The sequence below is a fragment of the Prionailurus bengalensis genome, chromosome D1, assembly GCF_016509475.1.
Source record: "Prionailurus bengalensis isolate Pbe53 chromosome D1, Fcat_Pben_1.1_paternal_pri, whole genome shotgun sequence".
In the NCBI taxonomy this organism is placed as follows: Eukaryota; Metazoa; Chordata; class Mammalia; order Carnivora; family Felidae; genus Prionailurus; species Prionailurus bengalensis.
Window position 1 is genome coordinate 1,282,376 of NC_057346.1, and position 22,508 is coordinate 1,304,883.

General features: G+C 47.6%; 1 protein-coding gene across 1 annotated transcript; it reads right to left on the minus strand.

Annotated features, from left to right (window-relative positions):
- Positions 1-693: 693 nt before the first annotated feature.
- On the minus strand, positions 694-18,711 carry LOC122482878 (interstitial collagenase-like). The gene is given in 12 exon segments (XM_043579156.1): positions 694-896; positions 12,303-12,402; positions 12,559-12,670; positions 13,265-13,427; positions 13,933-14,054; positions 15,465-15,582; positions 15,966-16,121; positions 17,118-17,136; positions 17,138-17,244; positions 17,693-17,841; positions 17,935-18,179; positions 18,613-18,711. Coding segments are annotated over 12 exon segments (1,593 nt in total).
- Positions 18,712-22,508: the final 3,797 nt, after the last annotated feature.

The window sequence follows — 22,508 nt, forward strand, 5'->3', positions numbered from 1 at the left end:
GCATCCCGGGCGACTTGGAAAAGGAGTTCAGGACCTTTGCGGTGGGGAGCCTGGGTGGCTCGGTCGGTTGAGCGTCCAATTCTCGACTTGGGCTCAGGTCATGCTCTCAGGGAGCGGGAGCCCAGGGTCAAGCTCTGTGCTGACAGCGAGCTGGCTTGGGATTCACTCTCTCTGCCCCCTCCCCCACATGTGCTTTCTCTCTCTCTCTCAAAAAAAAAAAAAAAAAAAAACTTAAAAAAGAAAAGAAAAAATCTTTGCTGCAAAGAGGATTGAGAACATATAACAAGAGAGGGGACCATCACACCTCCAGGGCTGAAAAGAATGAACAGTCACATCCTACTGGGGAGCTCAGCAAAGCCCAGGAGGTGAATTCTGAACGTGGGTTGGATTTTGGGATGGAGGCTGGGGTGGATGGGTTGCGGTGGGTTAGGGCGGAGAGAGGAGGAAGGTTGGGTTGTACCAGGGGGTTAACACGGTTCCTGGTGAATGTGTGTCCAGCTTATTAAGACAAGCAAGTTGCAGTGGTGGTTGGAACCCAGCAGTGGAGGGACAGGACTGAGCATCAACAGGCCGCTGAGAAGCGGCCGCCTTAGGTTCCTGAGCGAGTCAGTGCAGATAACCTTGGCCACAGCCTCCAGGACAGACCCGGAGGGATGGAGTTTGGGTGAAGGGCATGGTGACCTGGGTCTTCCTCTAGGACGAGGAGACACAGCTCTGGGGGGCAGGCTGGATGGGGAGGAAGGACGTGGAGGAGGCCGGAGGTATCATCACGTCACACACGTGCCCTGGGGCGTCCACACCGCTAGCATCCAGGGCCCCGATGAGTGAGGGGGTGGTCCCGCAGGTGGCAGGTGGGGCACAGGAGCAGCTGTGGCGGCCATGCACGTGCAGGATGGCTGCAGGCGGCAGCGGGAGTCCCCCACCCCCACCCCCGCCCGGTCTTCCAGCCTGTGCTTCCTCCCAGGCGGAGCGCGGGGAGGGTGAGACCGCACGGATGGTCAGTACCTGTCCCCACCAGGGCACGATGCCACTTCTCTAGGCGGCTCTGCTGGAGGCAGGAAGCCGCGGAGTGGATCTCCCCAAAGTCTCTCTCCTCCCGTCAGCCGGCCTGGCCTGTGGCTGCGGTTTCTGATTTCCTTTTTCCGGAGCGGAGTCTTTCCTGAAGCTTCTCCCGTCCGGTGTCCAGCCTCCCGCCCAGCTATCCTGCGAGATGACGTCACCTGTGACGTCCGTCACCCCAGGCCTCTGGGAACGGCCCCGCGGTGTCCGCGGACGTGCCCGCGTTTCTGCAGCAGCACGCACCCTGGCACACGGCCTGTCCCTGTCTGCCAGCAGCGGGTGTCCCCTGGGGCGGAAAACTAACCCCCCCCCCCCAGCTCCTGTCCTCGCGGTCAGCCTTCCTCGGGGGCTGGGGCCTGCTCTGAGCGCCCCCTGCTCCGTGCGCCCTCTTCCGTACACCCTCACACCATCACACGGCGCCCCTGCTCCTCACCCCCTGCCCCCCACCCCCCTAGCCCATCCCCGCCTGGGTCGAGGGGAACCCCTCTGGACTAGCTCTGCCTCCCACCTGCAAAGTCCCCACTAGACTCTGTTCTCGTCTGGGTCAATGAATCTCAACTAATTTTTTCGGCCTAAAATACCAGAAAAACACAGCCTACCCCCTGACGACTGGTGTGTCCCGGGCAGTGCCCCAGCCTCCTCTGGCTGCTTTAACAAGTTACCCACGAGCTCGGTGCCCTTGAAACAAGACGATGGATCATCTCACCGTTCTGTGGTCACAGATCTGCTGGGGGTCTCTCCGGGCTACAACCCAACTGTGAGCGGGGCTCCGGTCCCTTCTGGAGGCTCCAGAGGAGCTGTTCCCAGCTTCCAGGGCGGCCTGCACACCTTGGCCGTGGCCCCTTGCTCCGGCTGCAAAGCCAGCCAGGCTGCTTCTCCCCACCTCTCCTCCCTGCCTCACCTCCTGCCCTGACCAGCAAGGGTTTCTCCACTTTAAGGATTTGCGCGATTGGATTGAGGCCACCTGGATAACCCAGGCCGTTCCCCCATGTCAAGGTCCTCAACCTTATTCACACCTGTAAAGTCTGCTCAGCCACGTAAGCAAACGTGTTCACAGATTTCAGGGATTAGGCATCCCGGAATTCGGGCGTTTGGGGGCCCTTGTCCGCCTCCCGCAGGCCATCATTTTCAACGGGAACATTTTCAGCGGGAGGTGGTTAGTAACTGTGTGGAGTGATTGCGCCTGAGGATCATGTGGGTTGGCATGGGGTTTGAGAAGATTATGTCCTAAAATCCCAGGACCACCTGTGTCCACCCTGGTCCTCAGTTTGACTTTGGATAGGAAGACTGTGTCACGTAAATGTCTACTGGACAAACGTTATAGGCCAGGTGTTGTCCTCAGAGCCTTTGCAAAGTCACTTTCATGTAAACAGGTTAAGCGAGTGATTCAAGGTCACCCAGCTAACAGGTGAATGGAGTTGGGGGCCCAGGTTTGGTTTTATAACCCCACCTCCGAAGCTATTTCTGTTGGAGCTCAGCAAAGTCACGGACCAGAGTTGACCTGTCATCTCAGGATTGTTTAAATGTTGTACTGAGGTCACCATGGGGACTTTCTGGCTCTTCCTTCTCCCCAGTTCTGCGAGTGTGATTGCCTAGGGCAAGGGGGTGGAGCCCGAACTGAAGAGCCTGGTGTCCTCACAGGCGGCCAGTCTCTCTTTTGTAGGTGGGGCCAAGGTCTGGAGGCCTGGGTTTGACCTTTCACCACCCCCCACCTCCATTCACCTGACCTTGGACAGGTTCCTCAGTCTCTGTGCCTCGGTTTCACATCCCTGATGAGCCACTTATTGCCGCGGGGTCCCATCCTGAAGCCTGGGTCTCCTCAGTGGTGCCCCCGTGGCCAGAAGGCTGTAAAGACTCCAGGCAGGTGCAGGTGTGACGGGAGGCGCTCAGCCCACCGCCCGGCACCCAGAGCGAGAGTGACCGTTTTCCGTCAGTCGTGTAAGAGACGATCTCCCAGGACAGCCGTGCGTCCTAGAGGCAGCGGATGGAAAGCAGGTCATAAACTGAAGTTCACAGGACTCACAAAAAATTGTTGAAAATATTCTAGTAATACAGGACTACACATGTTTCTGTGAAAAGCAATTTCAAACACTCCTAAGAATGACAGGTCAATGTGACCCTCCTAAGCCTCCGCCAGAGGTGACGGCTGTCAACGCGTTGTTCTCTCCACACAGGGAGTTTTCTGTGTGTTCGTGGCACATACGGGAGCTTGCCATGAGTTACGGGAGAAGCTTCCAGGACTCCGGTGTATCCAGTGTAAAATGCCAGACACCCCGGAGCTGGGCTCGTGGAAGCCATGGAAACCTGGATGCCGGACACATGTCCCCCCTGGTGTGGCTGGAGCTGGTCACGCCCGTGCGAGGCCAGGAGAGGGCGCCCAGAGTCCACTCGGGCAGCCCCTGAATGGGAACGGAAGCACGGGCCGCCACCATCTCATCTGGGGAGGACGGGCCAGGCTCTGAACAAGGCAGGGTCGCTGGACGACTGGGCACTAGGGACTCAGCCAAAGCTCGTTCAAACGCAGTTTGCTGTGGGTGAGAACACAGGGCAGGGAATTCACGGAGCGGCCACGGAGTCCCGAAGCAGTTTTGTCCCTCAGGGACTGAAGAGCATCTTCTTGATGTCACGCTGTGGGTAGCAGTTGTACAAGGTCACTGAGAGGCCGCACGTGGTCACGCAGTGGCCAGCACTCAGTGCCTGAACGTGCTTCACACAGGCTGTCCCCCCAGTTGCCAGGCCAGGTCTCTGGGTGACGGGGTGGCCGGCACACAGGCTGTCCCCCCAGCTGCCGGGCCACGCAGTTTTCTCACCAAGAGCAGCTGCTCAGCGAATTCAGTGGATGCTGGGTCACAGGTGGACCTCATATGCAGGTCCCCAGAGGCCCGGTGAGTCACAATTTGCTTTGGAAATGGTAAAAGGAAAACATTTTGTCCGTCAAATAACAGTTGAAGGCTTAGTAACTACCTACCACCAATAGGACAGGGCCCAGTAGAACCTGCGAGAAAAGAGATGTCTGTGAGGAGAACAGGACACCTACAAGTGCCTTCTGTCATGTGTGTCCCCTGCTGCCACCGTGGTCCGAGCCGCCGTCATCTCGTGCCCGGACAACAGGCTTCCTGCTTGTATTCTTGGTGCCCTGCGGCGTGTGTTCCAGCAGCAGTGAGCGTGCGCTGCTTTGGTCAGCGTGCTCCTGGCTCCTGGCGTCCGGGTTCCAAGTCAAAGTCCTCACATCGGCCCACGGTGACCTGTCCGCTGGGCCCGTCTGCTGCCTCAGTTCCCACGCCTGGCTTCCTCGCTCAGCCGGGGGCCACGATGCCACGCGGCTCTCACGTGCACCGGGGTGCCTGTCCCGTCCTGGGGCGTCCCCCCTGGCTGGTGACCTGTGCCAAGCAAGCTCCCCCAGGCGATCAGTGCCCCGTTCCTGTGCTCCGAGTCTCCCCTCAAGGGACACCCGGTCTGTGAGTGCTGACCCTATTGCTTGCGACGCTACGGGGATCGGCGGACCCCCGTGCCCAACACTCTTCCTTCGCTTGTCCTGCGTGCTCCCCCGTAATGTGTATCATCCTCCTACAGGCTTTCTTTTTAAATTACGTTGACTCCGTGTCTGTCTTCCCTGAGCAGAAGTGTGAACCCCATGAAGACAGGTCTCGCTATGTTGCCAATGCCACCGAAGCGCATAAAGCCGCATCCACATAGTAGGTGGCCAGTAAGGACTTTTTTCACTTAATACGATATAGAGTCTACTTGATATCATGACATTTGCTAGGAGGAAAATCCAGGCGATAGAAACCTGGGTACAATGTGTTTTCATATTCAGAAAGAGAAACGTAAGCATCAAAATAGTACAAGTTTATGAGCCAAAATATTCACGGTGCTTAACATTGGGTGGTAACATTGTAAATGATTTATTTTTGGAACGTTTAGGGTTTTTAAAGTTTTCTTTCAATTTTTCTTTCTCCTCTTCCCCTCTCTTTTCCATTTTTTCCATTTTCTTGTTTTCTGTTTTTTTTCTCCCCCTCAGGCCGTACTATCCTCACTAGTCTATATGTTACTCCTTTTATTATTTTTATCAGTTTTCTTCTTTACCCACACCACACCTAAAACACCCCCCCCCCCACGGAATATTACTCAGATATAAAGAAGAATGAAGTTAGGGCATCTGGGTGGCTCAGACAGTTGAGCACCTGACTCCTAATCTCACCTCAGATCTTCATCTTAGGGTTGTGGGTTCCAGCCCCGGGACGGGCCCCATGTCGGGCTCTGCTGGGAGTAAAGCCTACCTAAAAAAAAAGGAAAAAAAAGAAGAATGAAATGTCATTTGCAGCAACGTGGATGGAGCCAGAGAGGATTATTCTAAGTGAAGCCAGTCAGTGGGAGAAAGACAGATACCATGTGATTTCACTCGTACGCAGAATTTAAGAAACAAAACAGGCAAGCAAATGGAAGGAAATAAAAGAAACAGAGAGCCAGCTGAGACCCAGACTCTTAACTATAGAGAACAGACTTATGGTCACCAGAGGGGAGGTGGGGGGGGGATGGGGGAACAGGTGATGGGGATTAAGGGGGGCACTTGCTGTGACGGGCACCGGGTGACGTGCAGAGTGTTGAGTCGCGTTCTGTGCACCCAAAACCTGTATTACACTGTGTTAACTAACTGGAATTTAAATACAAACTTAAAAAAGGATTTGCCACCGAACAAAAACCAAATACCTAATGTATTTAATATATATCCTCCCAGTTTCCTTCCAAAGGTTCATGTAAATTTGCAGGTATCTCTTGAAAAGCATATGGCCCCATTTTGTGTGTAAACTCTCTATTTTTATAAATGGCACTGGCCTTGGCTCTTCATTCTCACACTTGGCCTTCAAGTCAGTCCCTGCTGGTCTGGTGCCGTTTGGTGTGCGGCCCCCCACCACTGTGTGGTATTCCGATATTTCGATCACGTGGGGGGATGGGTCCCATCCCCCTGGTCAGCTCCCAGCAAAGGCCCCCAGGCCGCGGCTAGCTCCCTGTTGTCACCGACCCTGCTCTAATGGTCACCCTCCGACAATTCTCCTGCGGACCGTGATCGGAATGAACACCTAGCAGTGGAATCACTGGGGTTCGGGCAGAGCCGTGCCACCAGCTAGAATGAACGTCTTCCCCCCCCCCATGTTTGTACGAGCCCTTAGCATTACCAGAACTTCCAATTTCTGCCATTTCGATGGGTAGAAATCTACAACCTGTCTACATTTCCTATTTTTCTGATTGCACATTTGGATATGCCTTTACCTGCTCTTGGCTACCCGGGTATACGGTTGAAATTTTGATGTGGTCAAACCTATCAGCCCCACCCCATAGAGCTTCAGCATTTTTGGTGTTGTTTGAGAACTTCTTCCCCACGTTAAGGTGGCAAAAATTGCTTATCCTTTTTACAATTATTTTTAGAGTTTTGTCTTTCACGTTGAGATTTTAAATCCATTCGAAGTTTAATTTTGTACGTGGTTTATATCAGAGAGGATAGGCTAACTTATTCTAGGATTAGAAGCCCTGAATTCTTTAAGGTCTCTCGAAGCAACAGAGATTCATCTCTGGCCTACGCCACACGTCTGCCATTGGTGGACACTGCCAATTCACTGTCCAGAACGAGTGATCTGACCCCAAAACACTGCAAATGGGCTGGAACGGGTAACCCTTCCCTGTGTCCAGCAGGAGAGGACCCGGAAACACGTGGTGAAATGTATAAATCATGAACACCTGAGGAGAGATCTAATGCATCTGGGTTTTTTCCTGGATTCCATGCAGTCTTCTCCAAGGCATCGTGTAATAATCTGTTGTTTTCCTTCGAGTTGGTGACGCTACCTCTGTCACACCACGGACGTGTTTCTGGACTCATATTTGGTTCTGTTAGCTTCCTTCTATCTCTGCTTCTGTATCCATTCTGCTCCTGGCGACGCAGTGGTTTTGTAACATGTCTGGCGGCGGGGGGGGGGGGGGGGGGGGGGGACTCTCTCTGTCTTTGCTTTTATTCCTTTGTAAATACTTCAAAATCAGTTTTTCAAGTTTCCTAAAGAATCCCATTGGGATTTAATTGAAGTTTCATTACACTTATAAATTAAGTTGGGGAAAATTGGTTGTCTTTGGAGTAGTAGGTCATCAGCTTGTCTTTTTTTTCTTTCTCTCTCTTTTTTGTTTTTTAGCTTTTCTTGTTTTATCTTTAATAGGGTCTGAAAATTTTATTTATTGAGGTCTTACTCTGTTTTTGCTAGATTACTTCCTAGATAGATTTATAGATTTTCCTGTAGCTATCAGTGTTTTATTTTCTATATGTTATCTACTTGTTTATTGTGAATGCGTAGGAGCATAAGTGATTTTGATGTGTTGATGTTATATTGGGGAACACTGAAAGGTCTGTCCTCTCTGAGGAGTTTCGATTCTTTTGGGCTTTTCTATGGAAGTGATCAAATGACCTGCTAATCATGGTAATTTGGACTCTTCCCTTTTGATCCTTATAACTCATGTGATTTCTTTTCTCATTTTTTTTCTTGTCCTAATTTTCATCCAGGTATCCAAGACTATGTGGAATAAGCATCAATGATGTAGGCCGTTTTGTCTTATTTGCATTTATTTAATCGGACAATGAGTCAAGTGTGTCCGTATTTGCTGTGTGTCATAGTAGAATACACACTGTTTTCTCTGAAAGAGTTCATGTAATATTGGAGCCATCTGTTCCTTGAAATGAATTTTTGCACAAAAAAATCCATAGAACTATCTGGGCCAGTGTTTGGGGGAAGATTTGTAAATCACTATTTCTAATTATTTTAGTAGTTATCTAATGATTAAGACTTCTTTTTTCTGTTACTTTCTTTTTGGTTTAAATATTTTTGAGATACTGACATACAGTGAAGGATACAAGTCTTAAGTGCATAATTTGGTGAATTTTACAAATGTACCTGCCCATGTAATCCACCCTCCCCCCCCCCCCATGAAGAACTAGAACATTTCCATCACCCTAGAAAGATCTCTATGGCTTTCTCACCCGATCTGAATCCTTCCCCAGACTCACCACTGTTCTTATTTCTTTCCCTACAGATTACTTTTCCTAATCAATAAGGTCATCCAAATGGAACCAAGCATATGTAGTCTTTGCCTGGAATAATAGTTTTTAGCTTCATCTGTGTGGTGGTATATACTCATAGATCATTTATACTCCTTTTTCTATGGTATTGTACCACATGAATATACTCTTTCCAGATTTGGGCTACATGCATAAGCTTCTACGAGCCTTCCCAAGCAAGCTTCTTGTAGGTTTGTGTTTTCATTTATCCCAGGGAAATATATTGAAGAGGTCATAAGGTAGGTAAATATTTAACTTTGTGAGTGACTTCCATATCGTAGGAAAGGTATAGATATTCTAGCTCCTCATTGAGTGTATTCAGTCATTCATATTAATAAGTTTAGTGGTTTTGTAGTAATGCCTTATAAGAATTTTATTTTCTTGATAACTAATGACATTAAGTACTTTTTTTATGTATTTATTGGCCATTTATATGTCTTCCTTTATGAAGAGTTTGATTTAAGACTTCTGTGTATTTTTCAAAAACAAACTCAAAATGGATGAAAGAACTAAAGGTAAGACAGGAAGCCATTAAAATCCTAGAGGAGAAAGCAGACAAAAACCTCTTTGACCTTGGCCGCAGCAACTTCTTACACGACATGTCTCTGGAGGCAAGGGAAACAAAAGCAAAAATGAACTATTGGGACCTCATCAAGATAAAAAGCTTCTGCATGGTGAAGGAAGTACTCAGGAAAACTAAAAGGCAACCGACGGAATGGGAGAAGGTATTTGTAAATGACATATCAGATAAAGGGTTACTATCCAAAATCTATAAAGAACTTATCAAGCTCAACACCCAAAAACAAATAATCCAATGAAGAAATGGGCAAAAGACATGAATAGACACTTTTCCAAAGAAGACATCCAGACGGCAAACAGACACATGAAAAGATGCTCAACATCACTCATCATCAGGGAAGTACGAATCGAAACCACCTCGCACCTGTCAGAGTAGCTAACATTAACAACTCGGGCAACAACAGATGTTGGCGAGGATGCAGAGAAAGGATCTTTTTTGCACTGCTGGTGGGAATGCAAACTGGTGCAACCACTCTGGAAAACAGTATGGAAGTTCCTCAAAAAACTAAAAATAGAACTACCCTATGACCCAGCAATTGTACCACTAGGTATTTATCCAAAGGATAAATGTGTGCTGTTTTGAAGGGGCACATGTATCCCAATGTTTATAGCATCACTATTGACAATAGCTAAAGTATGGAAAGAGCCCAAATGTCCATCAACTGATGAATGGATAAAGAAGATGTGGTCTATATATACAATGGAGTATTACTCGGCAATCAAAAAGAATGAAATCTTGCCATTTGCAACAACGTGGATGGAACTAGAGGGGATTATGCTAAGCGAAATTAGAGAAAGACAAATATCATAGAACTTCATTCATATGAGGAATTTAAGATACAAAACAGATGAACATAAGGGAAGGGAGCAAAAATAATATAAAAACAAGGAGGGGGACAAAACATAAGAGACTCTTAAATACAGAGAACAAACTGAGGGTTGCTGGAGGGGTTGTGGGTGGGGGATGGCTAAATGGGCAAAGGGCATTAAGGAGGACACTTGTCGGGATGAGCACTCAGTGTCATATGTAAGTGATGAATCACTGGATTCGATTCCTGAAATCATTATTGCACTATAGGCAATAATGATGTAAATTAAAAAAAAAGACTTCCGTGTATTTTTACTTGGGTTGTCATTTTATTATTGCTTTGTAGGAACTTTTTATCTCTACTGGGTCCAAGTCCTTGGTCAGATGTAGGTATTAGAAATACGCACTTCCCCCGTGATCTCGTATTTCCACGAAACTGTCAGTCTCCCTGGACTCTGTGGATGGTTTTAAGGCCTGGGTCCTGGCGTGTTCTCTGCGAGCTGGACCAGGATAGAATGGAAGCAGCTTGGGGCAGATGTTTGGTAAGACAGTCTGCACTCCACTGTTCTCATTTTTCTCATCCTCATCAGTGGGTCCCGCCCCACCAGGAACCGCTCAGAAATTCTGTGTCCGGCTCCGAGCATTTCTGGGAGCCGTTGCCGTGTCCGGGCCGGGGGGACGGGGAGCCGGGTCCTTCAGGAGCTGGTCAAGCTGACCCCACACCTTGTTACTGGCGTCCCGGCTCTGCTGGCATCCCGCCTCAATTCTGTATTAATTTGTTAATTTTTTGCGTGTACCTCCTTGGCTCCCGAATTATAACCATGACAAACATCAAACAGAAACTAACAATGGCCCCTGTCCTCACGAGCCTGCTTTGTAGAAGGCAGACAGGCAGTAAACAGCAGATGTAAGGAGAGACTGAATTACAGAATATGCTAGAAGGTGACCACTGTAGAGTGGTGTAGGACAGTCAGGACTCCGCGTCTCTGTGGAGGGGTGGTGCACACTGTACTACTGACAGAGGCAGCCAGCGATGGTCCCCCTGAGAAGGACATTTGAGCAGAGTTGCAGGAGACGTGAAGGACTCAACCATGCAAGTATTTGGGGGAATCATGGTGAAAAGGCACTGAGGTCCGAATACATGTCACACACTCCACAAATAGCAAAGAAGCCAGTGCAGCTGGAATGCAGCAACCAAGAGGGAGAACGCTAGACAACGAGGTGCAGAGAGAGCAGGCGTGGAGGGCCTTGTAGGGGCCTGAGCCTTCGCTGAGCGTGAAATAGGGTCACTGCCCTGACCTCACCCCTCGTCTCTCGCTCATCCTGCCCCGTCCAGGTGGGGTCCACAGCAACACGTGAGAGAAGGGGCAGCAGTAGAACCCGCTTCCACAATCCCGCCCCCGCATGGAGGCAGCTGTCCCTCACCCATCGGGGTGCTGTTTCCTCTTCCCATGCCACTCAGGCTTTCTCCCTGCTTGCGTCTATTCTAGGATTCACCGGCCTCCCCTTACTTCTTTGTCTTTGATTCACAGGAAGGAGCCCGCAGGCAGCTTGCCATCTTGCCCAGAATTACTGAGCATGCATTTGTTTTCTTGGTAAACAGAAAAAGAAAATACTCAACCACAAACATTATACAAATAGTTCACTATAAAATCGAGGCACCTTGAGCACAGAGCAGCATCAGGAAACCTAAGAGAAATCAGTTGTAAGAGCAGAAGAGAGGGTTTGCAGGGTCTCGATTGTTTTTCAGCAGCAATCACTAGCCTCTGCAAAGTGTATCTGCATAATGTGACCTACCCAGAGTGCTCTGCACGGAACACTCCCTGGAGGACAAGAGCCCTGAGGCTACTGTTCGGGGACCAGCTCCTAACCTGATGAAGATAGCTAGGACGATAGCGGAGAAGTCTAAGCAGCCCACTCACGTTTCTGCAGTAAATTTGAGGCTATGTGCTGGCTTCAGGCTCTGGACTTTGTCACTGAGAAATTGGAGAGAAGTCACTGCAATAGGGCTGAGGGAATATACATAAACCTACCGAATCCAGGGCTCCCGGAGGGACCCCCAGCCAAAGCTCAGTAAATCCCTTCCACTGTGATTATTTATTAAAAAGCTGCTCATTTTTATTCTTTCTTTATGTATATATATATTTCTAAGTAAGTTCTATGCCCAATGTGGGGCTTGAACTCACAACCCCAAGATCAAGAGTCACGTGCTCTACCGACTGAGCCAGCCAGGCACTCCCAATCCCTTCCGTTATTTGACCTAAGGCTTAGTTTGTAGTCAAAACCAGAGAGGTGGGTCAATAACCAGCCCTTTCCCCTCAGGTGATGCCTCCGCCATGAGAAAGGAATGTGCTTGAAACTCTGTACATCCTGTCCTCCCACAAACTTCATAGTGAGCTTGCCTAGCCTTACAGACACATGTGAGAAGGTGTTATCTTGAGAAGCATAATTACTTAACATATCATAGAATATTGACAAAAAGCTTTTCTGTAGGTAAACCTAGGGATGAGCTACAGCCATGAGACCCTCAGCACTCAGGTCAAGCTAAGGTGTGGAAGTTCGTGAAGGAGTACAATCTCGTTAACCCAGACTATCTCCAGATCGAGGTTAAATCAGATTGTACTTATATGCCTGTGCCTCAGTATCGCCGAGAGACAAGAATAAAATACTGAAATATCTGGGTCCTCAGGGAAACACCTCCCCTGGGCTCATCAGGGGTATTTTTTCTTTTCTCCTTTGTGATAGTCAATCATCATTTACTTCTGCAGTGGAACCAGCTGTTGGTTTTCATGACAGTCAAAATTTGCTTGGTTTTAGGATCAAATTTGTACTGCCTTTTTCCACGAAAGAAATAGAAATCCTAGGAAGAAAAGGAAAGGTAACGATCCTATGAGACAAATAGATGGTGATTTTACACATGAACTCTTGAAAAAAAATATCCATTTCCACACAGGCAATTTGCTTTCATATCTAAGGAACAGTACATTTGTCATTTCTATGGCCACAAAAGGGAGACATCTTTACCTCCATCTTGGAAGACAGCATCAACTTTTTTGCCAATTCCGGGAAAGTCTTGAGTTGTCTCTTTGGGAAAACCCGCATCCACGGACTGCGTGTTTTCATCATACCTGGTAAAAAAAATATATATTAGAAATTTCAGAATGTGTGATTAATAACAATAAGTAATACTCAGCATTAAGTATCAAGTCACTGTTCTGGGTGGTTTGAGTATACTGCTTCCTTAACTCTTCACAATAAATCTGAGAGGTGGGGGCTGCCTTCATTTTCATTTCGTAGAAAACCACCACTGTAAACAGTTGTGAGTGGGTGCATTGCCAGCATGGAGATAATAGGTTTCAACTGGCAAGGGTCCCAGTTCAATAGGGTTATGGGAGACTGGAACAGACTAGAGCAGCATCAACCCTAAAATCTGATTCAAACTTTATCTCGGACTCCATTGTCTGCCCTATCAAGGAGAACTACCGTGGGAAAGAAGGTTCCTTTCTGTTCCCGCTTTCTGTCGTCCTTTTCAACTCCATCCTCCAGGTCCCTTGCCTCGCAAGGACAGACATGGCGTGACGATAACAGAGAGGCTTCCGAGTGACTCTTGGTCTAGCTGCGTCCATTCACCAAGGGAGGATGGAGGTTCTGCAGGGTTTGAGAATGATTTTTGAAAAGGCAACTCCTTCCGCTGAGTGATCTGACCATCTGCCTGTCTTTGCCTCCAAAGCTCGCTGGCAGCAAAGAAGTACGTCATCCCAGTCTCCTCCTCGTGAACGGCAGCATCGATTTTCTTCAGCCTTTGGGGGAAGCCAAAGGAGCTGTAGATGTCCCTGGGATAGCCATAGAGTGCCCGGTGCCCCTTGATGGCCCAGTATTTACCACCTGTCAACAGAAAAACCGAACATGAAAACACTGTGCCCAGGGCTCTGAGGACAGTAGTCAGGCTTTCCCGCAGACACTCATTCACGAGAGGTGGATACAGGGTTTTATTCCCAAGTGTGGTGTCCCCGAGCCAGGCATTTGTCCGGGGTGCAGGCGGCTGGCTTCCCCAGATGCACAGGGGTCCTGTGGCCATGGCGTCTCCCCGGGAGGCCCCTCTCAGCTCCTGGCAAAGGACTTGGTACGTGCTCGCTTAGCATCTCCAGCACATCAGTGCATCGCACGTCATGATGCCGCAGTATGAGCACAAACACGCGACCTCCTCACAATAAGGCAGTGTGAGACCTCGTGTGTATATAAACCCTCCTGTTTTCTCCACACACGTTAGATCTGTTTCAAGATTCTTGACTTATGGAAATGGCCCCCTTAATTTTCAACAACCAACAAAAACCTGATGAAACGTGTAACTCATAAACCCATCAACCAAAAAAACCCCCGGAAGCATTACCTTTAAAAAAGAAAACTTCATCTCTTCTAGCAACTTCATAAGCAGCGTCTACTCTGTTACCTAAGTCAGAAATGACATCGGGATCCACTGTTTCGTAGAAGACACCTGTGCATAGGAAGAACCTGATTCAGAAGAGAGGAAAAGATTGTAAGCGCAGCAGCCTGGGTTGATGACCAGCTCTTCCCCCTGGACACGAGTCTGCCCCCCACCCATGCTGGGCCCTCTGCCAGCGGGATATCTCATCTCACAGAGATCCTACATGCCAGCAGATGACACAGGCCGACCAACGAGGCTAAAGAAGGTGTGAGAGGCTCCGACCAAGCTTCTTCATCGTAGGGTTTTCCGGTTGGGAGTTTTGCCACGTTTGTGTCACGTCCTGGGGACCAGGGTGACAGCTCAGCACAGGCTCCTACGTGGGCTGGCGGGAGTGTTCTCAAGACCATAGACACCAAATGGAAGCATACAGCGAGCCACTACCCTTGGGAAGGACCAGAGGGCTCATGTCCGGGAAAGAACCTTCCTTGTTAGCCTCCTAGCAGGCCCAGCCGCTGCTCGCAGTCCCTGGACCCACCACTAAGCCCCCTGCAGTGTCAGCACTGGCCCCCATCAGTCCCTCTCAGCTCTTGACATCCCCTGGACCTTCCTTTTTGGGCCCTAGACTACATTGCCCTCAGCATGGTGTAGACATCTGATTTGAGCAGTGCTGCTCAGAAGAACCTATTTGTTCCAACTCACTAACACGTTTATCATCCCAGACAGCAGAAATGAGCTCAGGAGTTTCACAGCTCAGGGGTTGGTGAAAGGAGTTGGAAGACGAGTTCCAGCTCCATTACTGACAAGCCTGTGATCTGTCTGCCTAACCCACAAGTTTGCCTGTGGGCCAGTGTGGAGTGGAAGCCTTATAATGCCTTTGATTTTATGAATTTTCTGGCGATTGAATGACTTAAGCTATGATAAAAATTTGTTTTTCTTCTTTCTATTTTTGTTTAAGTAATTTCTACACCCAGCGTGGGGCTTGAACTCACAACCCTGAGGTCGAGAGTCGTATGCTCTTCTGGCTGAGCCAGCTAGGTGCCCCTTATCTGTGATAAAAATTTTTGAAGAATAAATCACTTCATGCAAATGCACTACTATGAAAATGACCAATTAAAATATATTGCTAAAGAAACAGAGACCGTTCAACAAAAATGTCAGAACAACTTAAAAGCATATCAGTATTAATGGTGATTTTTTCTTTCTTTCTTCAATTCTTTCTTTCTTTCTTTCCTTCTTTCTTTCTTTCTCTCTTTTAGATTTTTTAATGTTTATTTATTTTTGAGAGAGAAAGAGAGAGAGAGAGTGAGCATGGGTGGAAGAGGGGCTGAGAGAGAGGGAGACACAGAATCCGAAGCAGGCTCCAGGTTCTGAGCTGTCAGCACAGAGCCCGACATGGGGCTCAAACCCATGAGCCGTGAGATCATGACCTGAGCTGAAGTCCGATGCTTAACTGACTGAGCCACCCAGGAGCCCCTCTTTTTTTCTTTCTTTTTTACATGTTTTTAAAGAAGAATGATTCTCCACGAATTTTGGCGACAGCATCAAATGTTAACTTGCTATCACAGGCTCGTGGGATTGGCGGTTCTTTCGGCTGGATGGGATTTGTGGAAGGTCCTAAAAAATAAATAGAAGTTCTGAAGTAAGTTAAGTTGGCATATTATGTTAACACAAAAACATTTAGAATGAAGCCTCTATTTTTATTATTTTAGAGAGACAGAGGGCAAGCGAGCGAAAGAGCAAGCAGGGGAGGGGCAGACAGAGAGAGAGAATCCCAAGCAGACTCTACACTCATCACAGAGCCCAACCCAGGGCTTGATCTCACCACCCTGAGATCATGACCTGAGCCACAATCAAGAGTCAGATGCTCAACTGACTGAGCCATCCAGTTGCCCCACAGAATGAAGGCTCTTTCTTAAAGGACGCAGCTGAAAGCTGTTTATTTGAAACCCACATCTAGACCCCTAATTGTTTGTCCAGCATTTTTAATTTGTGCTCACCATAGATGGCCTGGATGGCATCGATGTCCTTTGGAGACAGCAGGGCATCACCATAGTAGATGTGTCTAGGGAACATCAAAGAGCCAATGTCATCACTATGGAGTAGTCCAAGGGAATGGCCCAACTCATGTGCCGCCACATAATACAAGTTGTAGTCTAAAAAGACCAACAGAACATGTTTGCAATTACTGGAATGCAATTTTGAGGAACCCAAGAGGGAAATATAAACATCCAAGCCTCAGAAGCTTTATTTTTGACTTTCTTTGTGCAGATTTGGTGTGTAGCTGGTGGCATGTCTGTGTGGGGTATACATGTGTGTGTACGTTTCGTCAAAGAAAGAAGAATGTCTTAATTTTAGGTGGGCTGAGGAAAGTCTGAATTTCTGAGATTGGACTAGTATAATTCCCGGAAGAAACTCAACTGACAAAGAAAAATCCCACTGATTAATAACTATCATAAAATAAGGTAGAAAGTGTTATATTCTAGAGGAATAATAGGATTCTATTGACATTTATTATTGTTTTCTGCTCATAAATCTTATATTATCTTCTATGTCTACTTCTGAACATTTAGATAACGTAGGAAAGCACCAAGAAAACTTCCCCCAAATCACTTTACCAAAAATAACCATTTGGGTATGTAATAATATATGTGACAGTGTGATTTAAAACATCCTAGCACCATTTTTAGAGTAACGTACTTTTATGGGTAAAATGGTATTACTTGCAGAAATAATATTCCCTTATTTTAAATAAATGAGACCAGGGGTGCCTGGGTGGCTCAGTTGGTTAAGCGTCCAACTTTGGCTCAGGTCATGATCTCACTGTTCCTGCGTTCGAGCCCTGCGTTGGCTCTGTGCTCACAGCTCAGGGCCTAGAGCCTGCTTCAGATTCTGTGTCTCCTTCTCTCTCTGCCCCATCCCCACTCATGCTCTGTCTTTCTCTGTCTTAAAAGTAAATAAAACATTAAAAAAAAATAAATGAGATCAAAGAGTTCCCATTGGCTTTCTAAGCAATTATAGTTTTAATAAAAGCTTATGTTTACTAAAGTATTTAAGGCTGATCACAAAGCTGGCCCACTTGACTAAAGGCATTCTTGTAGAGAAAACACTGACCCACAAAAGGGGAAAATGGGAAGAATTTGTGGACTCACTTCTGAAGTCATCGGTCCATGTTTTTTTCCTCATCAAAGTGAACACCTCCTCCCATGCCCCTTCCTGGCGGGAACACATGAGGAAGCGGGCTTCTGATTCTGCCAAAGTGGGACTTATCGCCATGATCTGTGAAGAACAGGACAGCAGGGGCGGATCCCCGTTATGTCTGGCTTCCCCGGTGAAAGGTGAGGGCAGTGACAAAGAGCCCAAAGCTATTCTTAAAAAAAAAAAAAAAAATAATGTTTATTTATGTTTGAGACAGAGAGAGAGACAGAGTATGAGTGGGGATGGGGCAGAGAGAGAGGGAGACACAGAATCCAAAACAGGCTCCAGGCTCTGAGCTGTCAGCACAGAGCCCTACGTGGGGCTCGAACTCACGGACCGTGAGATCATGACCTGAGCCGAGGTTGGACGCTCAACCGACTGAGCCACCCAGGCGCCCCCCAAAGCTATTCTTGATCTTTGAAGCTTCCTTTCTTTGGCCCATGAAATCAACACCCCTCCACCCTCGGTGGAGAAGGCCTGCGAGCATCAGGAGGTAAAGTCCAGAATGGATTTGGGAGATAAGAAGGGCTTACCTCCCCAAAGGATAACATTATGTCCGCTTGACCCTCAGAGACCTTGGTGAAGTTCAGGGGTGAGACATCACTCCAGAGTTGAAAGGCTTTCTCAATGGCACGGTCCACCTCTGCTCTTGGCAGATCTGGTGTGTAATTTTCAATCCTTCACGTGAAATAAAACAGAGACATGTCAGACCTCCTCTGTCATGGCTCTGATGGGGAATAGAGTCCTTGCTCTGGTGCCCGTTCTCATTACCTGTAGGTCAGGTCTGTGTGCTCCCATCGAGGGTTCCCCTCAGTGAGGACATAGGGAGCCACGTCGGGCACCCCACACCAGCCCTGCTGCATCACGTGCAGGGTCTCGGCATCTGGCCTCCCAGTCACCTTCAGCCCAAAGAATTTCTGCATTTCCTTCAGCTTCTCAACCACTAAACCGCTGTTTCTCTGCCCTCCAGATTTGTTGGTTCCAGTCTTCAAGTTGTAGTACTTTTGTAGATATTTCTGATAAGGAGGCAAATATCGAAACACGAAACGTGAAACCTTTCTCATTTACTTCCTGAAAATCTTCAGGATTTCACTGTGGGGATAGAGAAGTTCTTTTGTCTTGAAGATTTCAGGCAAAGAGGGGGGAAAAACCTGTCTGCATCTGTGATGATTTCATAGCCTTTATGAGGCTTAACAATAAATAATAACACTGTGAAGTCAGTGTTAAGGTAGTCAGGACTCTCTCTCTGTCTCTCTCTCTCTCTCTCTCTCTCTGTTTCCCTCTATCTTCCAAAGAAATGTCTACAGATGTGTAAAGAGATGTTTCGTTTTGTTATGAGGGAACCTGTTTCAGAGAAAGTAGTTACCCCAGAATGAATCCCAGACTTGCTTGAGCTTCTAGACCTTGACCTTGGAAATGTGAGGGTGGCGTGTGGGAATCAGCATTTACCTGGATCATCGTGGCATCTCGCTCTCGTGTTTCAGCAGGCGCTATGAAGACGTGAACCCCCACGCCCCAGAGCAGCAGCAGCAGGGGAAGGCTGGGCATGCTCACCTAGGTTGTCCTTCTCTGCTGAAGACCTCCGACGCCCCCCACCTCCTGCTGCTCCAGGGTGTTCGCCTTAGGGCTCCCCCTTTTGTAGGGTCCTTGCAGCCCCAGAAAAACAAAGGCTAGCTGATTCTCATCTGCCCAGAAGAGCCGCATCCTCTTGATTTGCAACGGGTGGGCTCAACTTTCAAAAATCGTGACTTCAAGCGGGGTAACCTTTCATCTTTCCTTTTGTCTTTACAATCTTGTGATTGTGATCAAACAGGACATCGACAGAGACACACTCCCCCCCCACAGTTCTCTTGCTGATTCCTTTGCAAGGACAGTTTGCAGTCACTCCCGCCGTGGCCCCTTCGGAGAGGACCCGCGAGTGTGGAATGGGTGAAGGAGCTGAAGATCACAGGTTCAATTTTCTGCAAAAACACTTCCCTGGATGATGAGATTCAGTGTGTTTTACTCTCCTTGGGAGGAACAATTTTTTAAGAGACGCCAGTGAGAGTGCGAGTGGCTGCTGAGTGGGTGTTTCGAGGGAAGGTCACTTCGCTTCCGCGCTGTCTCCATGCTTTATTCGTGTGCGCGGCCAGAAACGTCTCCTCGCGGGTGTGCCTTATGAAATAATCCGGAAGGTGGTCCGAGTTACGGCACACCCTTGATGAGGGCACCTCCCTCACACGAGCCGACCTTCTCTGGCAGGTGCGGCTCTTCTGAAGAAGAGCCTTGGCGGGGAGGAGCCAGGATCTCACCTGTCTGCCCCCGCGTGGAGGTTTGAGATGTATGGGGATGCCCGGGGCATCTCTGTGGGCTCTTAGTCATGCTGCAATCCAGACTATGACTTCCCTAATGTGTGTTGATTTCCTGCCTTCAGATCCCTTTTCTGTGAATCAGGTTCTGATTATGAAACAGATTATGTTCTGTTTTGCTGAATTTGCCTCAATTTGGACAGAGGAATTTTCACATGATGCATTGTTGTTTTATTTGTCTAGGTTACTCATGCCTCTGTCCTAATTTACTATGAGGCCAACTAGTTTGATCTATTGCTTTTCGTCAATTAGTCAACTCTTGGTCAAATGCGCACTGGATGAAAAGTACCACACGTAACGTCCGCAGAGCTTCGTGCCTTTTACAACGTGAGCTTAACTTCGTCTTCGCCACACTTCTATAGAGCACTTAGGGTGGATATCATTAGTTCCACCTGATAGATGAGGAAGCTAGCTCCTCACAAAAATTAAGGGGACAGGCCTGAGGTTGCAAAGCCACCACATGGCTGGGGAGAATCTGCGACCCAGGTCTTTCGAACACAAAACAGGCAACCAAGCTCTAAGTACATATCAGCGAACGATGCAGACATCTTGGCTTTTGAATGAGTTACTGAGAGAAGACAGATAGAAAGATAGTTGGATGGGTAGATAGGTAGATAGATAGATAGATAGATCATTATTAAATATTGATTCACAGGGCCTCCAACCAAACCATGATGTTATATTATTTAATTTTATTGACACAGACCTAGAAGTATGCTTTGTATTCTATGACTAGTGAGAACCGACTGGTTTTACTTTTGTTCTCCCACACAGATGACTGAAAGGTCAAGTCTCTCTGGAGCACATTACATCAGCCTAAAGTCGAGTGTTTGGCCCAGAATTTGCTCAACGCATGATGCTGGCAGGTAGTGTCTACGCTTTGAGGGAATCCATCTAGTGTACTCCTAATCGAGGCTTGTGATGTCAACAAGCCCACAGGAGCAAAGGCAGACCATAAAGCACAATATTCGAAAGTTGAAATGTCTCCCAAATCAGGGCACATGGTTTCCCTCACGTGGGCGCCGCAGTCCTCCAGAGAGATCTCAGCGATTCACCTGTGACTTCAGCTCATGCTGTGTTGCTTTTTATCAAGATCCTAGACGATATCTGTACAATGACAAGGGAGGACAATCCCTCCCCAAACATCTACAAGTGACAAGGAATTGGCACTTAGATGACCCTCCTCGGGGTGACACATACCTGAGATTTAGGGCCAGAATGAATGGATTTCTAAGTCAGTGTTCTTTCTGGTTTTCGTGGTTTGCTTCCTAGACTGACAACCTGGGGTCTGAAGACAGTCACGCACGGGTGAGGGTGGAGGTGGCACTTGGATACCTTCCAAGCAGCACGTTTGATGAAGCCCAGCTGAGAGTCAGCGGGCTGGGGTTTGAATCCCAGCTCCATCCCTTGTAAACTGAGCACACGGACCATCTTCTTAACGTCTATGATGCTCAGTTATAAACAAGGAAATTATAATGCTTCTCCCTCCAGGTTATTAAAAGCGAACTTATATTAATGAATCCTCCCTCAGTTGTACTGATGAAATTGTGATAATTATTATTTCCCTGGTAGATGTCCCCTATCATCAGGAATTACAAAGGTGAAGTGTTGCTCACAAAGCATCTCTCTGACATCAAAAGAGAGAGTACAAACTAAAGTAGTGAAAACACAGGACAAGTTTGACACAACCCTTAAGTGATTGAGACCTTAAGTAGCTTCACTGAAAATCTGAATAATTTCATGATCATGGGTTCATGGGATGTTGGATGGAAGGCAGCCCTTTACAGGGAAAGGATTGATTTCACTTAACATCATCCTCTCTAGCTGCATGCACATCGCTGCAGACGGCAAGATGGCCAAGTAATATTCCATTGCGTATACACTGCATCTTCTTTATCCATTCATCAGTCGATGGACACTCAGGTTGCTTCCACAGTTTGGCTGTTGTTGACGGTGCTGCTGTAAACATTAGGGTGCGTGTAACCCTACTTACTGCTTTTGTACTTTGGGGGTAAATAGCCAGTAGTGTAATTCCTGGATCACAGGGTATTTGTAGTTGTAACTTTTTGAGGAGCCTTTGTACTGTTTACCACAGTGGCTGCGCCAGTTTGCATTCCCATCAGTAGTGCACAACTGTACTCAAATAAAAATAAACTGGAAGGATTAAGATTTTGGTGAGAGGCAGAGAGGAGTGTGAACCCTGACTGTCTTCTCTACTGGGCATGCAGAACGTGGCTGGCGGATTTTCCTGTGAAGCCTGCTTCCTTTGCAGGAGAACAGAGACAAGAATAATAATATCTCCCTAAAAGGTTTTCGGGAGAGTCCCGCTCACTAATGTGTGTGATGTGTATGCATCAGTTCTTGTCACACTGAGATACATTGCTCAGTGAGTACTGATGGTTTTTTTTTTTTAGAATGGAAAGATATCTGTTAAAAAATAACCCAATTAAACCTCCTTACATGGCAGAAGGGAAAACTGAGATCTGGAAGCGATTCAAGGGATGGGTGAGATCGTTCAAGGTGGATTTCAGCCCCTTAAAGGAGGTGTGACCCTGAAACAAATTGTTTCTGCAGCGAGACAAAACAGAGACAAAATACTTTCAGCTGTATCCACATTATAGACTCTGCACTGAATCATCTCCTTTAGGACTTTGGGAGCCTCGCCCAAGAAACAGCCGTGTGGTCACGTGTTCCTTCATCATCACCATCATCACCACAAGTGGAATGTGATACTAGGAATACTTTCCAAAATAACATGCTTCCAAGAGAGATAAACTGTGCCTTGAGTCACGTATCTTACATAAGCAAGCCTGTGGTTTAGCTAATGACAGCGCAATGCCGCCCCTCGAATCTTTTCAGGAAAGCTTACTGATACAATCATTTACAAATCAGGTTCAGGTATCAACTGATCTAGCTCTTATCAAGTCCAGACTCCAGGGAAGACTCTTCCCCAGACAGCTGTGTGCTCTACTGACTTTTCAGGGATCGAGTTTGCAC